General features: G+C 44.8%; 1 protein-coding gene across 1 annotated transcript in view; it reads left to right on the top strand.

Annotated features, from left to right (window-relative positions):
• The first annotated feature begins 4,682 nt into the window (after nucleotides 1–4,682).
• cabp7b (calcium binding protein 7b) overlaps nucleotides 4,683–23,112 on the top strand; it is a 37,228-nt gene continuing 18,798 nt past the window's right edge. The window contains exon 1 of the mRNA XM_071351623.1: nucleotides 4,683–5,818. Within this exon, the coding sequence (XP_071207724.1) occupies nucleotides 5,704–5,818 (115 nt within the window). The 5' untranslated portion in view covers nucleotides 4,683–5,703. The remainder of the gene's footprint in view (nucleotides 5,819–23,112) is intronic.

The following is a 23,112-nucleotide window of genomic DNA, read 5'->3' as shown; positions in this document are numbered from 1 at the left end:
TACGGGAGTTGTAGCGATGAGACAAGATAGTAATTACTAGCGATTGGATACCACGAAAATTGGGGAGAAAAGGGGATAAAATTAAAAAAAATAAAAGAAAAAAAAAGAAAAAAAAAGAAAACAATTGGTAACACACTATGCCGTGAAGGACTGAAATCCTGCAGCACCCGCAAGGTCCCCCTGCTCAAGAAAGCACATATACATGCCCGTCTGAAGTTTGCCAATGAACATCTGAATGATTCAGAGGACAACTGGGTGAACGTGTTGTGGTCAGATGAGACCAAAATGGAGTTCTTTGGCATCAACCCAACTTGCCGTGTTTGGAGGAGGAGGAATGCTGCCTATGACCCCAAGAAACCATCCCCACCGTCAAACATGGAGGTGGAAACATTATGCTTTGGGGGTGTTTTTCTGCTAAAGGGACAGGACAACTTCACCGCATCAAAGGGACGATGGACGGGGCCATGTACCGTCAAATATTGGGTGAAAACCTCCTTCCCTCAGCCAGGGTATTGAAAATGGGTCGTGGATGGGTATTCCAGCATGACAATGACCCAAAACACACGGCCAAGGCAACAAAGGAGTGGCTCAAGAAGAAGCACATTAAGGTCCTGGAGTGGCCTAGCCAGTCTCCAGACCTTAATCCCATAGAAAATCTGTGGAGGGAGCTGAAGGTTCGAGTTGCCAAACGTCAGCCTCGAAACCTTAATGACTTGAAGAAGATCTGCAAAGAGGAGTGGGACAAAATCCCTCCTGAGATGTGTGCAAACCTGGTGGCCAACTACAAGAAACGTCTGACCTCTGTGATTGCCAACAAGGGTTTTGCCACCAAGTACTAAGTCATGTTTTGCAGAGGGGTCAAATACTTATTTCCCTCATTAAAATGCAAATCAATTCATAACATTTTTGACATGCGTTTTTCTGGATTTTTTTGTTGATATTCTGTCTCTCACTGTTCAAATAAACCTACCATTAAAATTATAGACTGATAATTTCTTTGTCAGTGGGCAAACGTACAAAATCAGCAGGGGATCAAATACTTTTTTCCCTCACTGTACATCCCCTATGTCACACCCTGACCTAACTAAAAATAATAAAGAAAACAAAGATAACTAAGGCCAGGGCGTGACACAATGTGTGTGTGCTGAACAGTCCAGAGACTCTGGACTGCGGGAGGTTCAGGACTGCGGACCGTCTCAGGACGTTCCGGACTGTGGACCGTCGTTGGAGGTTCCTGACTGTGGACCGTCGTTGGAGGTTCCGGACTGTGAAACGTCGCCGGAAGCTCTGGACTGGAAACTGTCGCCGGAAGCTCTGGACTGGGAACTGTCGCCGGAGGCTCTGGACTGTGGACTGTCGCAGGAAGCTCTGGACTGGGAACTGTCGCCGGAAGCTCTGGACTGGGAACTGTCGCCGGAAGCTCTGGACTGTGGAGGCGCACTGGAGGCCTGATGCGTGGGACCGGTACAGGTGGCACCGGGCTGATGACATGCACCTCAGGGCGAGTGCGGGGAGGAGGCATAGGACGTACTGGACTGTGGAGGTGCATTGGAGGTCTGGAGCGTAGATCTGGCACATGCCGTCCTGGCTGGATGCTCATTTTAGCCCGGCAAGTGTGGGGCGCTGGCACAGGACGCACTGGGCTGTGAAGGCGCACAGGAGACACGGTGTGTAGAACCGCATAACATGGTGCCTAAACGGTGACACACACCCCAGGGCGAGTGTGCGGAGGAGACACAGGACGCACAGGACTGGGGAGGCGCACCGGAGGCCAGATGCGTGAAACAGGTGCACATGACACCGGACTGGTGTCACGCTCCTCAGCACGCCCGCTCTGCAGCGCTCTCAACGCCAGCACCTCTCTCCGGAATCTTGCGTCGAGCTCCTCACTCGACTCCCTGACTGGCTCTGGTTCACCCCTCGGCTCCGCCGACCACTCCGTGTGCCCCCCCCCAAAACAATTTTGGGGGGGGGTGGGGGACTGCCTCTCGGGCCTCCGTCGTGGTTGCGACTCCCGGAGTCGTCGTTGATCCTCCTTCGCTGCCTCCGCCTGCTTCCATGGCAGGGTCTTGTCCCCTGCCATAATCTCCTCCCATGTCCATGATGTCCTCCACTCACTTTTCTCCCGAGCCCAGGATCCCTGCTCCTCCTGGGCATGCTGCTTGGTCCTTTGGTAGTGGGATGTTCTGTTACGGCTCTCGTTGGTGGCAGGAATAGTAGACCAAAGCGCAGCGTGGAAAGTGTACATCTTAATTTATTTTAGTATGAACACCAAAAAACAACAAAAGATCAACGAACGTAAAGTTCTGCAGGGCTATACAGCTACTGTGCAAAAACAACATCCCACAAACTAGGGTGGAAAAACAGGCTGCCTAAGTATGATTCCCAATCAGAGATAACGATAGACAACTGCCTCTGATTGGGAACCATACACGGCCAACAAAGAAATAGAAAACTAGAATGCCCACCCAAATCACACCCTGACCTAACCAAATAGAGAAATAAAAAGGCTCTCTAAGGTCAGGGCGTTACAATAATTTTATTGTGTGCTGTTATGATCTTATGTAATAAATGAGACATCTTAACGCATGTTCCAACGTTTTTAGTCGAGAACGAGGAATCTTTTTCCCTTTGTTATCTAGCATTTCCAGGAGGAGCTACAGTGCATCTGTAACACTGAGTGCAGACATTTGAGAGGTTGATAGCTTTAGGCAAAAGACAAACTACATTTCAAGCCATCAAATCCGATGCCTCGTCTAGTGGATCGACTAAGAACATTTCTACTTATTTTGCCCTGCCGAGGCATAAAGTCTGAAATCCCTTAATGTAGGTTTTCCCCCAGTGGAGAATGATTTATATAACATATGTTCTCTCTGAAACAGCCATAAAACAAACAAGTAGCAATAGAGGTTTGTTTTAATGGGATTTTGTCTGTCTTTTTACCGTGACTCCAACATTTCACTGTGACCTCCATCACACTATTGAAGAAGTTATGAGACTAATGAAATTGATACTGACAAGTTAGGGGATCTTACTTCATTGGTTTACTGTTACAAAGAGGGACAAATCGTTATTTTTCACCTGTGCAGTACAAGCAAAAAAACTAAGGGAAGAAACGTGTTAATATCGACAGACCCTGTCACCCCTGGGTCTATAAAAATGGTCTGAGACCATTAAATATTTGACAAGAACAAAAGAGGAACCCATGCTGGCTGTTGGCTGAAAGCAGTTTGGACGTCAAACGCTGTATAGATAGATGTCTGACCTTCTAATACCGCCTGTGGACAAAGAATGTGTACACTGTTGAGGAGCACCTTTTGCCCTAAACCTGCTCTCTCACACTTGCACATTTACACGCACAGAGACAAAGACACAAACAAACTCATGCAGTGCAGTGCCCACACAGTGAAGAAACAACAGGTTATTTTATATGTTATACTAGCAGAGCTAGTAGGACATTGAAAATCAATACATATTTAAAGGTGACGTACTCATTCACCATATATGCAAGGATGCCTTTGAAAACAAGACACGTACTGTGCAGTGTGGGGGAAAACAGAGTCTCACTAACTGTGGAATGGTGATCTCAGCAAAGAAATGCTAGCTACCTGTTGTTCAGTTTATGAACTGCACACATGTTGATGTTAAGGTCAACAGGTGGGTTCCTATAGACATTTCTAGTAGCCTACTGTTTTGTTCTTCTTCTAAAAAGCTGTGCCTGTCTTTCTTGGTTTGAGAGGATGACTCAGGGTCTGAGCCATCATATATCCATTGTACTGTGGAGGGGTTTGGAATGAGAGGGGCCTGTTATTCAGCTTTCATAAAGCCTGCTGCTGTCAGAGCCCAGACAGAGGCTCCGGGAGGGGCGCAGGTGCAGCAGAGAGAGACAATCCCCCAGCATCCAGAAGGGAATAGACCTGTCAGCCAAACCAGCACGAAAACAGCCAAAGAAACCATAGAGAGCCCTCACCACAGGATTCTCATTCAACTATGTAAAGAATCCTGACACATAGCCAACAAACAAGCAGCGCATAAATATATATACACTCAGGCACACACACACATATGCACACACGCTGCTGAATAATTTCAGAAATTGTGATTCTAGTTTGCTTCATCCACAGACTTGAGTGATGCATGCTTTATTAAATGATGCTTCATTGAAAACATATTGAAGAACTTCAAAAGGAAATGGTAGGGGCATTTGGTTTCTTCGATTTCAGACTGACATGCAGCAGAGGCAGTGCGGTAAGTGTATGAACGTTAGAATGCGCTATCCTTGGTGCTGAAATTGAATTACGGTGCGCGGCTTTGACCTTCCTACCACAGCAGGTGTCCTCCAATAAAATCAAACTGAAGTTCACCTCTTGCTACTCGGGATCAGCCCTTGCACATTTGTATTATCAAATACAAATCTCTAGAAATAAAACTATATTCTTATATAAAACGACATCATGTCTCTATCTCTATTACACTGTCCATCCATTCATTCAACATTATGTGCCGTAATACAAGATACAATGACCATCATGTTCAAGCATCACTAGTAAAACGAGTCAGTCATCAATGTCAACCTTGAGAGACACTTTTGTGTTCAATTAGATAATTTAGTCTACTTAGAAAGGGGAGGTGGAGGAAGTGTCATCACTGGAGGGAGAGAAAAGCTTGGGGAGCTTGGACTGAGAAAAACAAAATGAGACGGCAGTGTGCAGAGCAGACGGCTCGAGGAGGATCAACCTCAAGGATCCATCTGAAGACGCAGTGGGTCGCCCAGGAAACCCCTTGACAGTTGAATACTTTGACAACTCTAGATCTTTGTTTTGATGTTATTTCAGGGTTTTTCTGGTTTTATTTTCAATGAGAACGTTACAGACAAAAATATCTTCAATAGGCTACCGTTAGAAGCTTTTGGGGGCTATTAGCTAGGCTACTTACAGTTTTATCGACTGGTCTCCAGAAGTGAAGATAAAGGAAACGGAAAAGGAAAGTGTAAGGAGACGGAAGGCAATACATACCTTGTACAAAACAACGACCTGTAGGACTTAAAAAAAAAAATCTGTTCATGTTAATCCTATCAAACAGAAAATAGAAGTCTTCAGTCTAACAAATATGAAATGACATGCATTTCAAAGCCAGCGCAGACATAAACTGCTCTCGAATTGGATTTGTAGTTAACACGTTTTTTTTATATATATAGTTGTAGTTTCTATTTTTGTATCATTATTTTATTCCCATATATGCGTAATAAAATATCTTGCAATGTGCCGATTAAAATAGTTGGTTTTGATGTAACAAAGATATTTGCTATGTTTATTTGAGACAATAAAATAGATAGAATTACGACCAAAAAGAAAGTTTAAGCAATATATCTAGTAGGCCTACTTATATCCTTCGGTAATTGTAATGCAAAGTTGATGTGACATATAGGCTACACAAGCACTCTTGATGTATAGGCATTACATGCATTGAAGACAAAGCAGAGACACCTGCCACTTTGTCCGGGACTTCGCGAGCTTCGATTCAGCCACTGTTTTCTCAACAGGCTACACCAAAAAACAATAACGGTCAAGTGACAGAACCTGAACAGAGATCTTTTTTTCTGTTTGCAAAATGTTGTTCTCCAAAGTGGACTATAGCAAAGTTTCGGTCAGCAAACTACAGTGAGCTATATGAAGATCGCGACACAGATTTTCCCTCGCAGAAATGCCCGTGCGAATGCCAGTGCGAACCACAAGGTTCATGTACAAGGGAAATTGCACTATTCCAGATATCCTATCATACCGGACCCCCATTAACCTGCCCGAGGATGAGGTGGAAGGTGAGTCATGATTATTATATCTATTGTTTCATGTCTTGCCTAAATCCATTCTGCATGTGGAGGATCGATACAGCCAGGTCAAGAAAATGACCCTTGCCTTGACGGTGCAATGAGTCACTCGATCTCACCGGTTCAGCACCTTGGAGAGCGCGCCACAGCTACGGGGCTAAATGTTAGCACATCACAATGGTCTCACACAAGAGCAGCAATTACAACTTCAAATGCACGCAGATTGCCCAAGTATGTTCTATCATACTTGTCTTGACTCATTCACTTGTTCAGAAGACAACGTACATGTTCCCAGCTGTTAAAATTGCGGCATAAACATATGCCATTTACCAGACGTTTTTATCCAAAGCGATTTAGTCATGCGTGAATACATTTTACTTATGGTTGGGAGACATCAGTTAGCACAACGTTTTTGTAATTGTTGTTCATAATCTGTTTTGATGGTAGTTCTACCATCTGCAAAGTCATTAAAACCAAAGTGAATGTATGCACAGCGGTCTAAGGCATTGCATCTCAGTGCTAGAGGCGTCACTACAAACCCTGGTTCGTTTCCAGGCTTTATCACAATTGGCCTTGATTGTGAGTCCTATAGGGCGGAGCACAGTTGGCCCAGCGTCGTCCGGGTGAGGGTTTGGCCGTGGTAGTCAGTCATTGTAAATAAGAATTTGTTCTTAACTGGCTTGCCTAGTTAAATAAAGGTTAAATAAAAACTACAAAACAATTTCTAAAACAAAAGGTTCTACCTAGAACCTAAAAATATTATTTGGCTGTCCCCATAGGTCGGAGAAACCGTTTGAAAAACCCTTTTAGGTTCCAGGTAGAACCATTTTGGAGATCCCTACATGGAACTCAAAAGAGTTCTACCTGGAAGAAAAAAGGGTTCTCCAATGGGGGCAGCCGAAGAATCCTTAAGAATAGCCCTTTCTAACAATTTTTTTCCTGTAGGCATGCCAATCTGAATGAGTGCTATGAGGAACTATTATTCATTCCAAGGCTTACAGGCTTGTAAAAGTATGCCTTGAATATTGCTAGACAATATTTGTTTGAATGTTGCTTGAATGGTCCTTGTATATCTTTGTAATGAGTGAATTTTAAGGCGTTAACACCAATGACATACAACTTTTAATTAGCCTTCTTTGTTTTTATTGATCTATACAATATATTACATACTTTTGTTTACTTTCTAGCATTCAAAATAATAGATATCTCTAAACCCCCCAAACATGTCACAACTGGAAGAAGCCAATTAGCTTAGCCTAAGTACCTTAAACAATGCATAAACATAATGTTTTGCAATATAAAGAACTTATGTTATGTTTTATCATTAACAAACCGTTCAATACAAAAAAAAAGAATGTATGATGTGTAGGGTTGCACATTTTGGGGAATATTCAGAGGTGGAAACTTTCCGTGGGAATTAACGGGAATATATGGGAATTAACGGAAATATATGCACATTCATATTAATACCATTTAAATGTAGATGTTTTTTGCATTGGATATATTTACCATATCATACGGAGACAGAAACATAAACCTTTTACCTTATCATAAGTAGACATAATTGCAAATGATTATATCCCTCCGATAGAAATGTAAAAAATCCCAAAGTCCTTGCTTGGAAGTATACTTCACCAGACTGCCAACAACCTTGCCCTCATCCAGGCCAAGGTGGCAAGAAACGGTAGTGATGGCACCATAGGCCTTGTTGATCTCTGCACCAGACAGGATGCTCTTGCCAGCATACTTGGTCCAACATGTCTGCTGTGGCGTGTATGGGCTCCAAGCAGAAGTCGTCACGCTTTTTGATGTATTTCAGAACTGCAGTTTCCTCTGCTTGGAGCAAAATTGAAGTGGGCAGGACAGTAGGGATTTATTCTCTTACATCTGCAAGGAGAGTCTGAACATCAGACAGGATGGCATTGTCTCCCTAAAACAGTGCAATGGCTACTGCTATAGGTTTCAGGAGTTTCAGGCTGCTTACCACTCTCTCCCAAAATACATCATCCAGGAGGATCCTCTTGATGGGGCTGTCCATATCGGCAGACTGTGATATGGCCATTTCTTGGAGAGACTCCTTCCCCTCCAGGAGACTGTCAAACATGATGACAACACCACCCCAACGGGTGTTGCTGGGCAGCTTCAATGTGGTGCTCTTATTCTTCTCACTTTGCTTGGTGAGGTAGATTGCTGCTATAACTTGACGACCCTTCACATACCTAACCATTTCATTGGCTCTCTTGTAGAGTGTATCCATTGTTTTCAGTGCCATGATGTTCTTGAGGAGCATATTCAATGCATGAGCAGCACAGCCAATGGGTGTGATGTGAGGGTATGACTCCTCCACTTCAGATCAAGCAGCCTTCATGTTCACAGCATTGTCTGTCACCAGAGCAAATACCTTCTGTGGTCCAAGGTCATTGATGACTGCCTTCAGCTCATCTGCAATGTAGAGACCGGTATGTCTGTTGTCCCTTGTGTCTGTGCTCTTGTAGAATACTAGTTGAGGGGTGGAGATGATGTAGTTAATTATTCCTTGCCCACGAACATTCGACCACCCATCAGAGATGACTGCAATACAGTCTGCTTTCTCTTTGATTTGCTTGACCTTCACTTGAACTCTGTTGAACTCTGCATCCAGCAAATTAGTAGATAAAGCATGTCTGGTTGGAGAGGTGTGTGCTGGGCGAAGAACATTCAGAAATCTCTTCCAATACACATTGCCTGTGAGCATCAGAGGTGAATCAGTTGCATACACAGCTCAAGCAAGACATTCATCAGCATTTCTCTGACTGCGTTCCTCCATTGAGTCAAAAAACCTTCTGATTCCAGGAGGACCATGAGCTGTTGCTATTGATAAGGTGGCTGATTCATCATTTTCACCTCGAATAGAAGTAGAGGGACTTTGTCAGAGGTTGCTTGTTGTGAGCGCTGAGGGAACTTTATGCAGTTGGCCAGATGATTCTGCATCTTTGTTGCATTCTTCACATACGATTTGGCACAATATTTGCAAATGTACACAGGTTTTCCTTCTACATTTGCTGCAGTGAAATGTCCACTGTAGTGAAATGTCCACTGCAGTGAAATGTCTCTCACGTACAGTTGAGAATCAGCTGTACATGTGATGGAAGAATGCACTGTACATGTGATGGAAGAGTGCACTGTACATTGATGCAGCTGAGAATCAGCTGTACATGTGATGGAAGAGTGCACTGTACATTGATGCAGCTGAGAATCAGCTGTACATGTGATGGAAGAGTGCACTGTACATTGATGCAGCTGAGAATCAGCTGTACATGTGATGGAAGAATGCACTGTACATGTGATGGAAGAATGCACTGTGCATGTAGAGAGTTGCAATTCCATTGAATTAGGGATAGTTTAACCAAAATATGTCACAAGACCTAGAATTGCCTTATATGTATCCCACAAAAAAGGTTCACTGTTATAAGCTAACTTTTTTGATGAATTTAAGCAAAATTACCAAAATTACCGGGCTTAACTTCCCATGGAAAAATTCTGGAAGAATTCCAGAAATTTACCGGAAAGTACCCAACCCTTTGCAACCCTAATAGATGTGTAACTATTTGTCATTTTAAAGTGTTCTTCATGGTTGCAAAGGTAAAGGACCCAAATGCCACCGCAATTCAAGAACACCCACATAATGATACTTATAGTGACTCCATACACTCCTGTTTCACAGAAAACTTGCTGGACCTACATCTTCCAAATCTTTGTTATGTCTAGCAGTAAATGGAATAGCTCTCACTCAATATAGATGATTTATCAATCGTCTGTATCTTGCAAAACAATGCTGATTCAGACTGCCTGTGAGTAAGCATGTGTCTGTTACAGATATTATATATTTCAACAGCAATCACTCAATTAACTCCATTAATCAGATAAATACATTATTTATTGAAGCCCCTGTCTATTTCCCACTCCAAGTTACAGTATTTCCTTTGGAAGCCACCCAGCATCCACAGAGTGTATCTATCTGCCTACTCTAATAACCTTTCTGATGTGATTCAATTAAAGCTATGACTTATAAGTAATGCATTGGTGCTGCAGGGAAGGGACATATAGAGTAAAAATCAGGAGACAGATGAAATCACCAAGTGTAATTGTGTAGCAGGATAAAAAAAACAAATAATTCCACCGGCATTTCCTGAGAGAACATAAAGTAGCAGAGACGAGCCGACACTCCAGAATATAACCTGGGTACGTCTGTCTTTTCCAGATCTGAATCATAGAGAACAAAGTACTTACAATTCAAATGGAAGAAAAAAAACATTTGGCAATTATTAACTTTTTCACACTTTAAGAAAAGAACAGTCATTAGAGTACAATCCAGCGTGACGTGACCCTGAAGTAGAGGATATTGTGCCTTTCAGTCCATATGTGTTGCCTGGTATGGCATTGGAACTCACAATCTGTGATGACTGCTGATGACGAGTGTGACTCACAGCAGCCAATAAGAAGTGAATATATTCATGACATTGGCTGCTTTTCTGAAGGTCATTGATGATTGACAGCAGAATATGACATGGGGCAGGGAGGTGTGAATGCTACCTGGAAGCACCAGATGATAATGAAAAAAGCCACTTTATTCTGAAATAAAGTGGTTCATGGTGGAGATTTGTGAACTACAGTAAATACATAGATATTAAAACAATCAACAGTATAATACAAATCTTTAGTTAGGGATTGATTGACATTGATGCATCATTGTTCTAGTTGACGTTAGTTTGTCGATAGAGGTTGCAAACCATAGAGAACCTATGGGTTTGGGTAATAGAGAACCTAGTCTTCCACAGTAGATTTGGTCCTGGGTTACAAGATTAACCAAATATCACAACTCGAGACTATTATTAATTTACTACTCCAGGAAGAATGGGCTGTGTAGTTCAATTCATAGGGGATGTCTTCATTTAAAAAAGCCTGATTCTAAAGTTCACATCGTAACAAAATCTCCCTGGCTTTTGGTGTCCAGCTGCATCTCAGCAGAGGGATCATTAAAGAGATCCTCTGTCTGGCATTGGGTAAAAACCAAAACCCTGCCTGAATATAGTAGCATTCTTCCTGTCTGAAAGGGCAGTTTGGTGGTTCCAGCAATGATGAGATACACATACAACACAACACAACTTCATTAATCCCCAAGGGGCAATTCCTTCCAGGCTGACAGGGTGCTTCAGACAGGACAAACACACACTGACAGTGTAAAAAATAAATAGAAACACTTATTAAGGCATCAGTTCAGGGTGCATAGTGCAATTTAAGAAACTTAAAGTTAATGGTATTCACAGTTCTTAATTAATTGTAGGGGTAAACTATCTCTAGAATAGTCCATCAGACTTCCTTAATGTTCCTATTAACCAGGCGGATGGCTTTGGGCACAAACAAGGCCCTGCATGAAATAGAATGTGTTTTCATACATTTCGTGAAAGTTGAGAGTGGAGATTTTGTTGTTGTAACACCCTAATCAAAATCTGTTTAAAGGCTAGTGTTTTTGGAGCAAAGTCAACAAGAAGAAAAATAGAGATGACAGTCAGATCAGATATGGCTGTGTCTTTCACACGGATAATGACATTTCTATTTCTGCTATTAGTTGGTCGCCCTGGCCCCAGATCTGGCCAAGCTGTCTCGCCCTAAAATTCCATCATTGCTTTGAGCAACTTATTTGGCATGGAGAAAAAAACTAGCTGTTGGGGAACTGAGACTCTAATCAAAAGACCAGCCATGACGGGGCCCAACTCATAGAATTAGAACAAAACAGAAATGCCCAAGATGCCATATGTTGCAGGTGGAGTGCCAGCCAAAGGACAGTGCAGCAGGCAGAGCTCTGCAGCAAATCATTGACTTATTGAGGAAGCCATTTGACTGCTGTTTACTCATTGAGGATCATCCAATGTAACAGGCACAGTGAGCTGTCCAAATTCAGACAGGGGGGTGGAAAAAGGACAGGTTGATTATGAGGGGAAAGGCTTGATAAAATTTGCACAGGAGCCAATTGTCTTTTTTTCCCTGAAATAATTGGCTTGTGTTTTTGGCTGGGTGGCTGGCTGGCTGCTGTGACTGATTACACTATAATACTGCACTGTCCAAGTTCAAATATGAAAACCTGCGTGCTCCTTGAAGATAACACTGCAATGTGTTAATATGATAATTGTGACATTTACATTTTCTCACCAAAATTACAATTATTATAGTTGTTAAGTGACAAAAATCATGCATTTAAAAATTATATTCAAAATATGTTTTTAAATATGTAGTGGGGAGGTGATACTATATTCATCATCAGTGAAAACAAACGGGAATAGGGATTTAAGAGAATGGCACTTTTTATCATTCTTCCGAATCCCTAGTCCCTACAAACAAGAGTCAACTCCTCAAAATAATCAGACTGCACAGTTAATTCAAGTGTACCTCGACAACTATTGCATAGTCAGGAAAGTGTTTTTAACTGCCAGTTGTGGCACTTGAATGTGTCTGCCGAGCTAGATAAGACTGGTGGTTCGCCCACACAGCACTGACTTCCTTAGAGTGAGGTCCCAGATCTCGGTCTCTCCCCACCCCTCTTCCTGTTTGTCAACGCACAACTGACGGAGCCTGCAAACGTTATTTATAGATCACAGCATGTCAAAGAATCCCCCAGACACCAGGCATTGGAGTAGGGCTCAGATCACTTTCCACTTTGTATGCAAAAGCTATCTTCATGCATGGTTACAAATGGGAAGAGGTTGCAGTAAGCACCTCATATAAAGGAGAGGGAGGCTTCTGTCTCTACTATCTGTAAATCTGCAAATCAATTAATCTACTATTATATTTGATACAATGTTAACATTTGACAGAGACCCACAAACCTCTAGTCCCCCATCAGCTGATTCCCACATAGTACCAAACACACAGTTGAAACACACTGGACTCGGGATATAATAGAGTGCATACATACAGGTGTAGGATCTTAATTTGACCAGTATTGTCACAGCAAAATAATCCTGCAGCAACAGGATTTGAAGGTTTAGTCCATACTGTTGCTTGATCGGTGGTTAAACTATTGGCTGGTCAAAATGAGGCTACATGAAAAGTGGAAAACTGTTAATATAACCATGTGTTAGTGAATTTATGTAAATAACGAAGCTCATCTGCAGGAAAACTCTCAGCAACAAAAGAGTGATCAAATTAAGATCTTACATCTGTAATAGAAAGAATCATTAGCATTATATTTTATTGAGCAAGATTTACAAGGTTTTCTAAGTGCTATCGAACAAAATGGCATGGCATTGTTTGAACAAACTATAACACTAGTATATAGTGCTGTTCTCATCAAACACTGTTACCCTGATCACTTACTGTATGTAGCTGGGTAAATTCCCAGAATGGGGAATCCTATGCCAAATGTTGACATATGGTAAGCAGTGGTGTCCCAATGGACTCACCAGCAGTTTAAATTAGTACCAGTGAGGCTTTTCCTCTCATTTGCAGGGTCCCAGAATACTGTGAACTATGAGGTGGTTTCCTCACCTTACCTCACCACCACTGTGAAGAGCTCAGCTCTGCTATATCTAAGCAGACAGCTTGTACTGCAATTCCCATGGCACATCAGAAGAAGCTTAGTCTCTTGTATTATCTGTAAACCTGAAGAGATAACCCGGGATTAGTCATAACAAAGATGGAATGGAGATTGTGATAATTTGTTGGCGCGCTCTAGGCTTACAGTAAGCTATTTGAAGAGGAGGGCTCTTCTCTCTCTCTCTCTCTCTCTCTCTCTCTCTCTCTCTCTCTCTCTCTCTCTCTCTCTCTCTCTCTCTCTCTATCTCTCTCTCTCTTAGATGCAGCCTCAATGCAGCCTCAATGAATGCAGAACCAATGTCACAGTGCGAGTTCGGCTGTATTATCGTAAAAAGAAAAGCCTGTTGAAAGATAGAGAAATCTCATGAAATGGATGAGCAGCCCACTGGGCACACCACGCCATTTCAACATTGATAATTGGGTAATATTTGGTTGAGACGTTATTCAATGAGATTACAACCTATATTAACCCACTCAAAATCACAGCCAAAAGTTAGTTGAATTGCCAATGTGTTGTCACTATGTTTTCAACCATCTAAAAGCACAACCAACTTCCAATGAAAAAACAATGTCTGATTTTTAGGTTAGTTGTATCCCAAATGTCAATCACTGCACTTTCAACAAATTAAAAGCACAGTAAAGTTCAAATGGGAAAACAATGTCAGCTATTTTGTTTCATCATCTTCTCTGGGGCAGGTGGGACGCAAACGTCCCACCGGCCAATAGCCAGGGAAAATACAGCGAGCCATATTCAAATAACATGATATAAAAATCAAACTTTCATTAAATCACACATGTAAGATACCAAATTAAAGCTACACTCGTTGTGAATCCAGCCAACATGTCAGATTTCAAAAAAGCGTTTCGGCGAAAGCATAAGATGCTATTATCTGATGATAGCACATCAGTAAACAAACAGAGTAGCATATTTCAACACTGCAAGCACGACACAAAACGCAGAAATAAAATATAAATCCTGCCTCACTCCAATATGTCCCATAAACATCACAAATGGTCCTTTTGTTCGATTAATTCCGTCGATATATATCCAAAATGTCAATTTATTTGGACCGTTTCATCCAGAAAAACACAGCTTCCAACTTTCGCCAAGTCACTACAAAATATCAAAAGTTACATGTAAATTTACCAAAACATTTCAAAGTACTTTTGTCATACAACGTTAGGTATTTTTAAACGTTAATAATCGATCAATTTGAAGACGGGATGATCTGTGTTCAATACAAAACGAAACCAAACTGACGCAACTTTTTTCATAACCTCATTCATCCAATGTAACAGTATAACTTTAGTACGTCCCCTCGCCCCGACACGGGCGCGAACCAGGGACCCTCTGCACACATCAACAACTGACACCCACGAAGTGTCGTTACCCATCGCTCCACAAAGGCCACGGCATTCATTGACTCTCTATGTCCCCTATCCTCCAGGCCGGCTCGGTCCTCCCCTCCTGCTCCGTGGCTCGACGACTCATTGCGAGCTCACAGAACAGGGCTCCGGGCAGCCGAGCGGAAATGGAGGAAAACTCGCCTCCCTGCGGACCTGGCATCCTTTCACTCCCTCCTCTCTACATTCTCCTCTTCTGTCTCTGCTGCTAAAGCCAATTTCTACCACTCTAAATTCCAAGCATCTGCCTCTAACCCTAGGAAGCTCTTTGCCACCTTCTCCTCCCTCCTGAATCCTCCTCCCCCTCCTCCCCCCTCCTCCCTCTCTGCTGATGACTTCGTCAACCATTTTGAAAAGAAGGTCGACGACATCCGATCCTCGTTTGCTAAGTCAAACGACACCGCTGGTTCTGCTCACACTGCCCTACCCTGTGCTTTGACCTCTTTCTCCCCTCTCTCTCCAGATGAAATCTCGCGTCTTGTGACGGCCGGCCGCCCAACAACCTGCCCGCTTGACCCTATCCCCTCCTCTCTTCTCCAGACCATTTCCGGAGACCTTCTCCCTTACCTCACCTCGCTCATCAACTCATCCTTGACCGCTGGCTACGTCCCTTCCGTCTTCAAGAGAGCGAGAGTTGCACCCCTTCTGAAAAAACCTACACTCGATCCCTCCGATGTCAACAACTACAGACCAGTATCCCTTCTTTCTTTTCTCTCCAAAACTCTTGAACGTGCCGTCCTTGGCCAGCTCTCCTGCTATCTCTCTCAGAATGACCTTCTTGATCCAAATCAGTCAGGTTTCAAGACTAGTCATTCAACTGAGACTGCTCTTCTCTGTGTCACGGAGGCGCTCCGCACTGCTAAAGCTAACTCTTTCTCCTCTGCTCTCATCCTTCTAGACCTATCGGCTGCCTTTGATACTGTGAACCATCAGATCCTCCTCTCCACCCTCTCCGAGCTGGGCATCTCCGGCGCGGCCCACGCTTGGATTGCGTCCTACCTGACAGGTCGCTCCTACCAGGTGGCGTGGCGAGAATCTGTCTCCGCACCACGTGCTCTCACCACTGGTGTCCCCCAGGGCTCTGTTCTAGGCCCTCTCCTATTCTCGCTATACACCAAGTCACTTGGCTCTGTCATATCCTCACATGGTCTCTCCTATCATTGCTATGCAGACGACACACAATTAATCTTCTCCTTTCCCCCCTCTGATAACCAGGTGGTGAATCGCATCTCTGCATGTCTGGCAGACATATCAGTGTGGATGACGGATCACCACCTCAAGCTGAACCTCGGCAAGACGGAGCTGCTCTTCCTCCCGGGGAAGGACTGCCCGTTCCATGATCTCGCCATCACGGTTGACAACTCCATTGTGTCCTCCTCCCAGAGTGCTAAGAACCTTGGCGTGATCCTGGACAACACCCTGTCGTTCTCAACTAACATCAAGGCGGTGACCCGTTCCTGTAGGTTCATTCTCTACAACATTCGCAGAGTACGACCCTGCCTCACGCAGGAAGCGGCGCAGGTCCTAATCCAGGCACTTGTCATCTCCCGTCTGGATTACTGCAACTCGCTGTTGGCTGGGCTCCCTGCCTGTGCCATTAAACCCCTACAACTCATCCAGAACGCCGCAGCCCGTCTGGTGTTCAACTTTCCCAAGTTCTCTCACGTCACCCCGCTCCTCCGCTCTCTCCACTGGCTTCCAGTTGAAGCTCGCATCCGCTACAAGACCATGGTGCTTGCCTACGGAGCTGTGAGGGGAACGGCACCTCCGTACCTTCAGGCTCTGATCAGGCCCTACACCCAAACAAGGGCACTGCGTTCATCCACCTCTGGCCTGCTCGCCTCCCTACCTCTGAGGAAGTACAGTTCCCGCTCAGCCCAGTCAAAACTGTTCGCTGCTCTGGCACCCCAATGGTGGAACAAACTCCCTCACGACGCCAGGTCAGCGGAGTCAATCACCACCTTCCGGAGACACCTGAAACCCCACCTCTTTAAGGAATACCTAGGATAGGATAAAGTAATCCTTCTAACCCCCCCCCCCCCCCTTAAAAGAGTTAGATGCACTGTTGTAGAGTGGTTGTTCCACTGGATATCATAAGGTGAATGCACCAATTTGTAAGTCGCTCTGGATAAGAGCGTCTGCTAAATGACTTAAATGTAAATGTAAATGTAAATGTAATAACGTGACTCTCTCCAAAAATTTACTTCATGTGACCCTCATTTACGATAGCCCTACTTCTTCAGTACACAAAGGAATAACCTCAACCAATTTCCAAGGACTGGTGACATGCAGTGGAAGCGGTAGAAACTGCAAGCAAGTCCGTTAGAAATCTGGTGTCTCTAAAAAAAAACATTGAAAAGACAGTGACATCAAAGAAATACAAATTCTGAATGGTTTGTCCTCAGGGTTGTGCCTGCTACATAAGTTATGTTATTCTCACAGACATGATTCAAACAGTTTTAGAAACTTCAGAGTGTTTTCTATCCAAATCTACTAATAATATGCATATCTTATATTCTGGGGATGAGTAGCAAGCAGTTGAATTTTGGCATGCTATTTTTCCCAAAAGTGAAAAAGCTGCCCCCTGCCCTCAAGAAGATTTATACAACAGATTCTGTTATCACTGTTCTTAATCTAATATCAGAACCAAATTACCTGGATTGCAGTTGAGATTACATTAAAAGTTTACATGGTCCAGGTGATCAATGGCGTTCGAGATTCTACACAGATTATTACAGCAATTGTGAAAATCTCCACAGAGCTGTGATGACCAATGCATGCTATCTTAAACATGCACACAGTTGTATTAAGCCCCTTACTCACACACTTTACAAGTTTACATAAGACATTTTGTCACGTTCCTGACCTATTTTCTGTTAGTTTTTGTGTGTTAGTTGGTCAGGACGTGAGGTTGGGTGGGCATTCTATGTTTTCTGTTTCTGTGTTGGTTTTGGGTTACCTGGTATGGCTCTTAATTAGAGGCAGGTGTTTGGCGTTCCTCTAATTAAGAGTCATATTTAGGTAGGCGTTGTCACAGTGTTCGTTGTGGGTGATTGTTTCCTGTGTCTGTGTTATGTCTTACACCATACGGGATTGTTTCGGTTGTTCGTGTGTTTCGATGTAGTATGTTTCCTGTCCGTAAGTGTTACGTATTAGTTATGTAAGTTTATGTTCAGGTTTCGTATACGTCGTTTTGTAATTTTGTAAATTTGAAAGTGTTTGTGTTTTCGTGTTGCCATCGTCGTATTTATAATAAAGATGGCTTATTTCCCTCAAGCTGCATTTTGGTCTGAAGATCCTTCTCTCCTCACCTCATCCGAGGATGAGGAGAGCGACAGCCGTTACAGAATCACCCACCAACACGCTAAGACCAAGCGGCAAGGGAAAACGAAACGGAGTAAGGGACAGGAGAGAAAGGAGCAATGGACATGGGACGATGTTTTGGATGGAAAGGGTTGCTACACTTGGGAGGAGATCCTGGCTGGGAGGGATCGCCTCCCATGGGAACAGGTGGAGGCATTGAGGAGAGCAGAGGCTACCTGGGAGAGGAACCGGAGCTATGAGGGAACGCGTCTGGCACGGAAGCCAAAAAAGCCCGTGAGTAATTCCCAAAAATTTCTTGGGGGGGGGCTAGGAGATAGTGGGCCAAGGGCAGGTAGGAGACCTGCGCCCACTTCCCAGGCTTACCGTGGAGAGCGGGAGTACGGGCAGGCGCCGTGTTACGCAGTAGAGCGCACGGTGTCTCCTGTACGAGTGCATAGCCCAGTGCGGGTTATTCCACCTCCCCGCACTGGTAGGGCTAGATTGAGTATTGAGCCAGGTGTCATGAGGCCGGCTCAACGCGTCTGGTCTCCAGTGCGTCTCCTCGGGCCGGCATACATGGCACCTGCCTTACGCATGGTTTCCCCGGTTCGCCTACACAGCCCGGTGCGGGTTATTCCACCTCCTCGTACTGGGCGGGCGACTGGGAGCATTCAACCAGGTAAGGTTGGGCAGGCTCAATGCTCAAGAGAGCCAGTACGCCTGCACGGTCCGGTATTTCCGGCGCCACCTCCCCGCCCCAGCCTAGTACCTACAGTGCCTACATTACGCACTAGGCTACCAGTGCATTTCCAGAGCCCTGTTCCTCCTCCACGCACTCTCCCTATAGTGCGTGTATCCAGTTCAGTGCCTCCAGTTCCGGCCCCACGCACTAAGCCACCTGTGCGTCTCCTAAGTCCTGTACACACTGTCACTTCTCCCCGTACTAGTCCTGAGGTGCGTGCCCTCAGCCAGGTGCCACCAGTGCCGGTACCACGCACCAGGTATAGAGTGGGCTTTGAGAGTCCAGTGTGCCCTGTCCCTGCTCCCCGCACTAGTATGAAGGTGCGTGTCCTTAGCCCGGTGCCTCCAGTTCCGGCACCACGCACCAGGTCTACAGTGCGCCGTATCCGGCCAGAGCCATCCGTCTCCCCAGCGCCATCTGAGCCATCCGTCTCCCCAGCGCCATCTGAGCCATCCGTCTCCCCAGCGCCATCTGAGCCATCCGTCTCCCCAGCGCCATCTGAGCCATCCGTCTCCCCAGCGCCATCTGAGCCATCCGTCTCCCCAGCGCCATCTGAGCCATCCGTCTCCCCAGCGCCGTCTGAGCCATCCGTCTGCAATGAGCCTGCAAAGCCGCCCGTCTGCCATGAGCCTGCAAAGCCGCCCGTCTGCCATGAGCCTACAGAGCCGTCCGCCAGACAGGAGCCGCTAGAGCCGTCCGCCAGACAGGAGCCGCTAGAGCCGTCCGCCAGACAGGATCTGCCAGAGCCGCCAACCAGACAGGATCTGCCAGAGCCGCCAACCAGACAGGATCTGCCAGAGCCGCCAACCAGACAGGATCTGCCAGAGCCGCCAATCAGACAGGATCTGCCAGAGCCGCCAGCCAGACAGGATCTGCCAGAGCCGTCAGCGAGCCATGAGCAGCCAGAGCCGTCAGAGAGCCATGAGCAGCCAGAGCCGTCAGAGAGCCATGAGCAGCCAGAGCCGTCAGAGAGCCATGAGCAGCCAGAGCCGTCAGAGAGCCATGAGCAGCCAGAGCCGTCAGAGAGCCATGAGCGTCGAGAGCCGTCAGCCTGCCATGAGCGTCGAGAGCCGTCAGCCTGCCATGAGCGTCGAGAGCCGTCAGCCTGCCATGAGCGTCGAGAGCCGTCAGCCTGCCATGAGCGTCGAGAGCCGTCAGCCTGCCATGAGCGTCGAGAGCCGTCAGCCTGCCATGAGCGTCGAGAGCCGTCAGCCTGCCATGAGCGTCGAGAGCCGTCAGCCTGCCATGAGCGTCGAGAGCCGTCAGCCTGCCATGAGCGTCGAGAGCCGTCAGCCAGCCATGAGCATCGAGAGTCGTCAGTCAGCCATGAGCTGCCCTTCAGCCTGAAAAGGCTAGATACCCAGAACTGCCCATCAGTCCAGAGCTGTCTCTCTGTCCGGAGCTGCCTTTCAGTCCGGAGTTGCCCCTCTATCCTGATCTCCCTCTCTATCTTTATCTACCTCTATAGTCTTATCTATCCCTCTGTCTTGGTTTATCTCTCTGTCCCGGTATTGTCATTATTAGATTTGTTATTAGGAGGATTTTGTGGGGGAAGTAAGAGGGTGGACATTCTTGGAGGGAGGAGGCTAGGATGGATTATGGTGGGGTGGGAACCGCGCCCGGAGCCTGAGCCACCACCGTGGTTAGATGCCCACCCAGACCCTCCCCTAGACTTTGTGCTGGTGCGTCCGGAGTTCGCACCTTGTGGGGGGGGTACTGTCACGTTCCTGACCTATTTTCTGTTAGTTTTTGTGTGTTAGTTGGTCAGGACGTGAGGTTGGGTGGGCATTCTATGTTTTCTGTTTCTGTGTTGGTTTTGGGTTACCTGGTATGGCTCTTAATTAGAGGCAGGTGTTTGGCGTTCCTCTAATTAAGAGTCATATTTAGGTAGGCGTTGTCACAGTGTTCGTTGTGGGTGATTGTTTCCTGTGTCTGTGTTATGTCTTACACCATACGGGATTGTTTCGGTTGTTCGTGTGTTTCGATGTAGTATGTTTCCTGTCCGTAAGTGTTACGTATTAGTTATGTAAGTTTATGTTCAGGTTTCGTATACGTCGTTTTGTTATTTTGTAAATTTGAAAGTGTTTGTGTTTTCGTGTTGCCATCGTCGTATTTATAATAAAGATGGCTTATTTCCCTCAAGCTGCATTTTGGTCTGAAGATCCTTCTCTCCTCACCTCATCCGAGGATGAGGAGAGCGACAGCCGTTACACATTTTAAGTTACAGTAACCTCAAAATGTGGCCATGGATGTGTTACTCATTTTAAGGTTGAATGTTAAATTAGTTTGCAAGATAGCCTTAACTTTAGGCTATTTACTGTACTACAAAAGTAGGATTGAATTGTGCTTGGTTGACAACTCAACCAAATATCAACATTTAAAGGAGATGTATGTACTGCTTGGATAGTTCCATCTGAGTCACTGGCTTAATCCCGTTCTTTAACTTTTATTTTAATCTCAAATAAATCAGAGCTTGAAACCCTAGGCCTATTGTATTGCCTATTTTTGTGAATTCTGGGTTGAATTTAGCTGTATAGCTGTGGATGACTGCAATTGCTATATAGGCCTAAACAGCATCATTGATGATATACTGTATGAGAAAGTATGGTCGGTCACATTTCATTTATTATGTTAAACTTACCCTTTGGAATGACTTTGATAGGAACAGTGAATCTATTTAGTTGGAGTGGAGATCTCTCAACAATCGTTCTCACAATAGCACAATAGTAGTAATAGACAGTGACAAATAAGATAGGCTGTTCTTGGATAAAACCCTGGATGGGAGATTAAATGGTAACTGTAGATACAGTGGCTTGCGAAAGTATTCACCCCCTTGGCATTTTTCCGATCTTGTTGCCTTACAACCTGGAATTAAAATAGTTTTTTGGAGGGTTTGTATCATTTGATTTACACAACATGCCTACCACTTTGAAGAAGCAATTTTTTTAAATTGTAAAACAAACATGAAATAAGACAAAAAAACATAAAACTTGAGTGTAAATAACTATTCAGCCCCCAAAGTCAATACTTTGTAGAGCCACCCTTTGCAGCAATTACAGCTGCAAGTCCCTTGGGGTGTGTCCCTATAAGCTTGGCACATCTAGCCACTGGGATTTTTTCCCATTCTTCAAGGCAAAACTGCTCCAGCTCCTTCAAGTTGGATGGGTTCCGCTGATGTACAGCAATCTTTAAGTCACACCACATATTCTCAATTGGATTGAAGTCTGGGCTTTGACTAGGTCATTCCAGGACATTTAAATGTTTCCCCTTAAACCACTTGAGTGTTGCTTTAGCAGTATGCTTAGGGTCATTGTCCTGCTGGAAGGTGAACCTCTGTCCCAGTCTCAAATCTCTTGAAGACTGAAACAGGTTTCCCTCAAGAATTTCCCTGTATTTAGTGCCATCCATCATTCCTTCAATTCTGACCAGTTTCCCAGTCCCTGTCGATGAAAAACATCCCCACAGCATGATGCTGCCACCACCATGCTTCACCTTGGGGGTGGTGTTCTCGGGGTGATGAGAGGTGTTGGGTTTGTGCTAGACATTGCGTTTTCCTTGATGGCCAAAAAGCTCAATTTTAGTCTCATCTAACCAGAGTACCTTCTTCCATATGTTTGGGGAGACTCCCACATGCCGTTTGGTGAACACCAAACGTGTTTGCTTATTTCTTTCTTTAAGCAATGGCTTTTTCTGGCCACTCTTCCGTAAAGCCCAGCTCTGTGGAGTGTACGGCTTAAAGTGGTCCTATGGACAGATACTCCAATCTCAGCTGTGGAGCTTTGCAGCTCCTTCAGTGTTATCTTTGGTCTCTTTGTTGTCTCTCTGATTAATGCCCTCCTTGCCTGGTCCGTGAGTTTTGGTGGACGGCCCTCTCTTGGCAGGTTTGTTGTGGTGCCATATTTTTTACATTTTTTAATAATGGTGCTCCGGTGGATGTTCAAAGTTCCGGATGTTTTTTATAACCCAACCCTGATCTGTACTTCTCCACAACTTTGTCCATGACCTGTTTGGAGAGCTCCTTGGTCTTCATGGTGCTGCTTGCTTGGTGGTGCCCCTTGCTTAGTGATGTTGCAGACTCTCACCAGATCTTATTTAGGGGCTTCATAACAAATTATACATATGAAGAATACATATGCACACACCACTTTTCAATTATTATTATTTTCTTTAAACAAGTTCTTTTTTTCATGTCACTTCACCAATTTGGACTAATTTGTGTATGTCCATTACATGAAATCCAAATAAAGCTACATTTAAATGACAG

The sequence above is a fragment of the Salvelinus alpinus genome, chromosome 18 (genome assembly GCF_045679555.1).
Source record: "Salvelinus alpinus chromosome 18, SLU_Salpinus.1, whole genome shotgun sequence".
In the NCBI taxonomy this organism is placed as follows: domain Eukaryota; kingdom Metazoa; phylum Chordata; class Actinopteri; order Salmoniformes; family Salmonidae; genus Salvelinus; species Salvelinus alpinus.
This window is presented reverse-complemented; position numbering and strand designations above follow the sequence as displayed.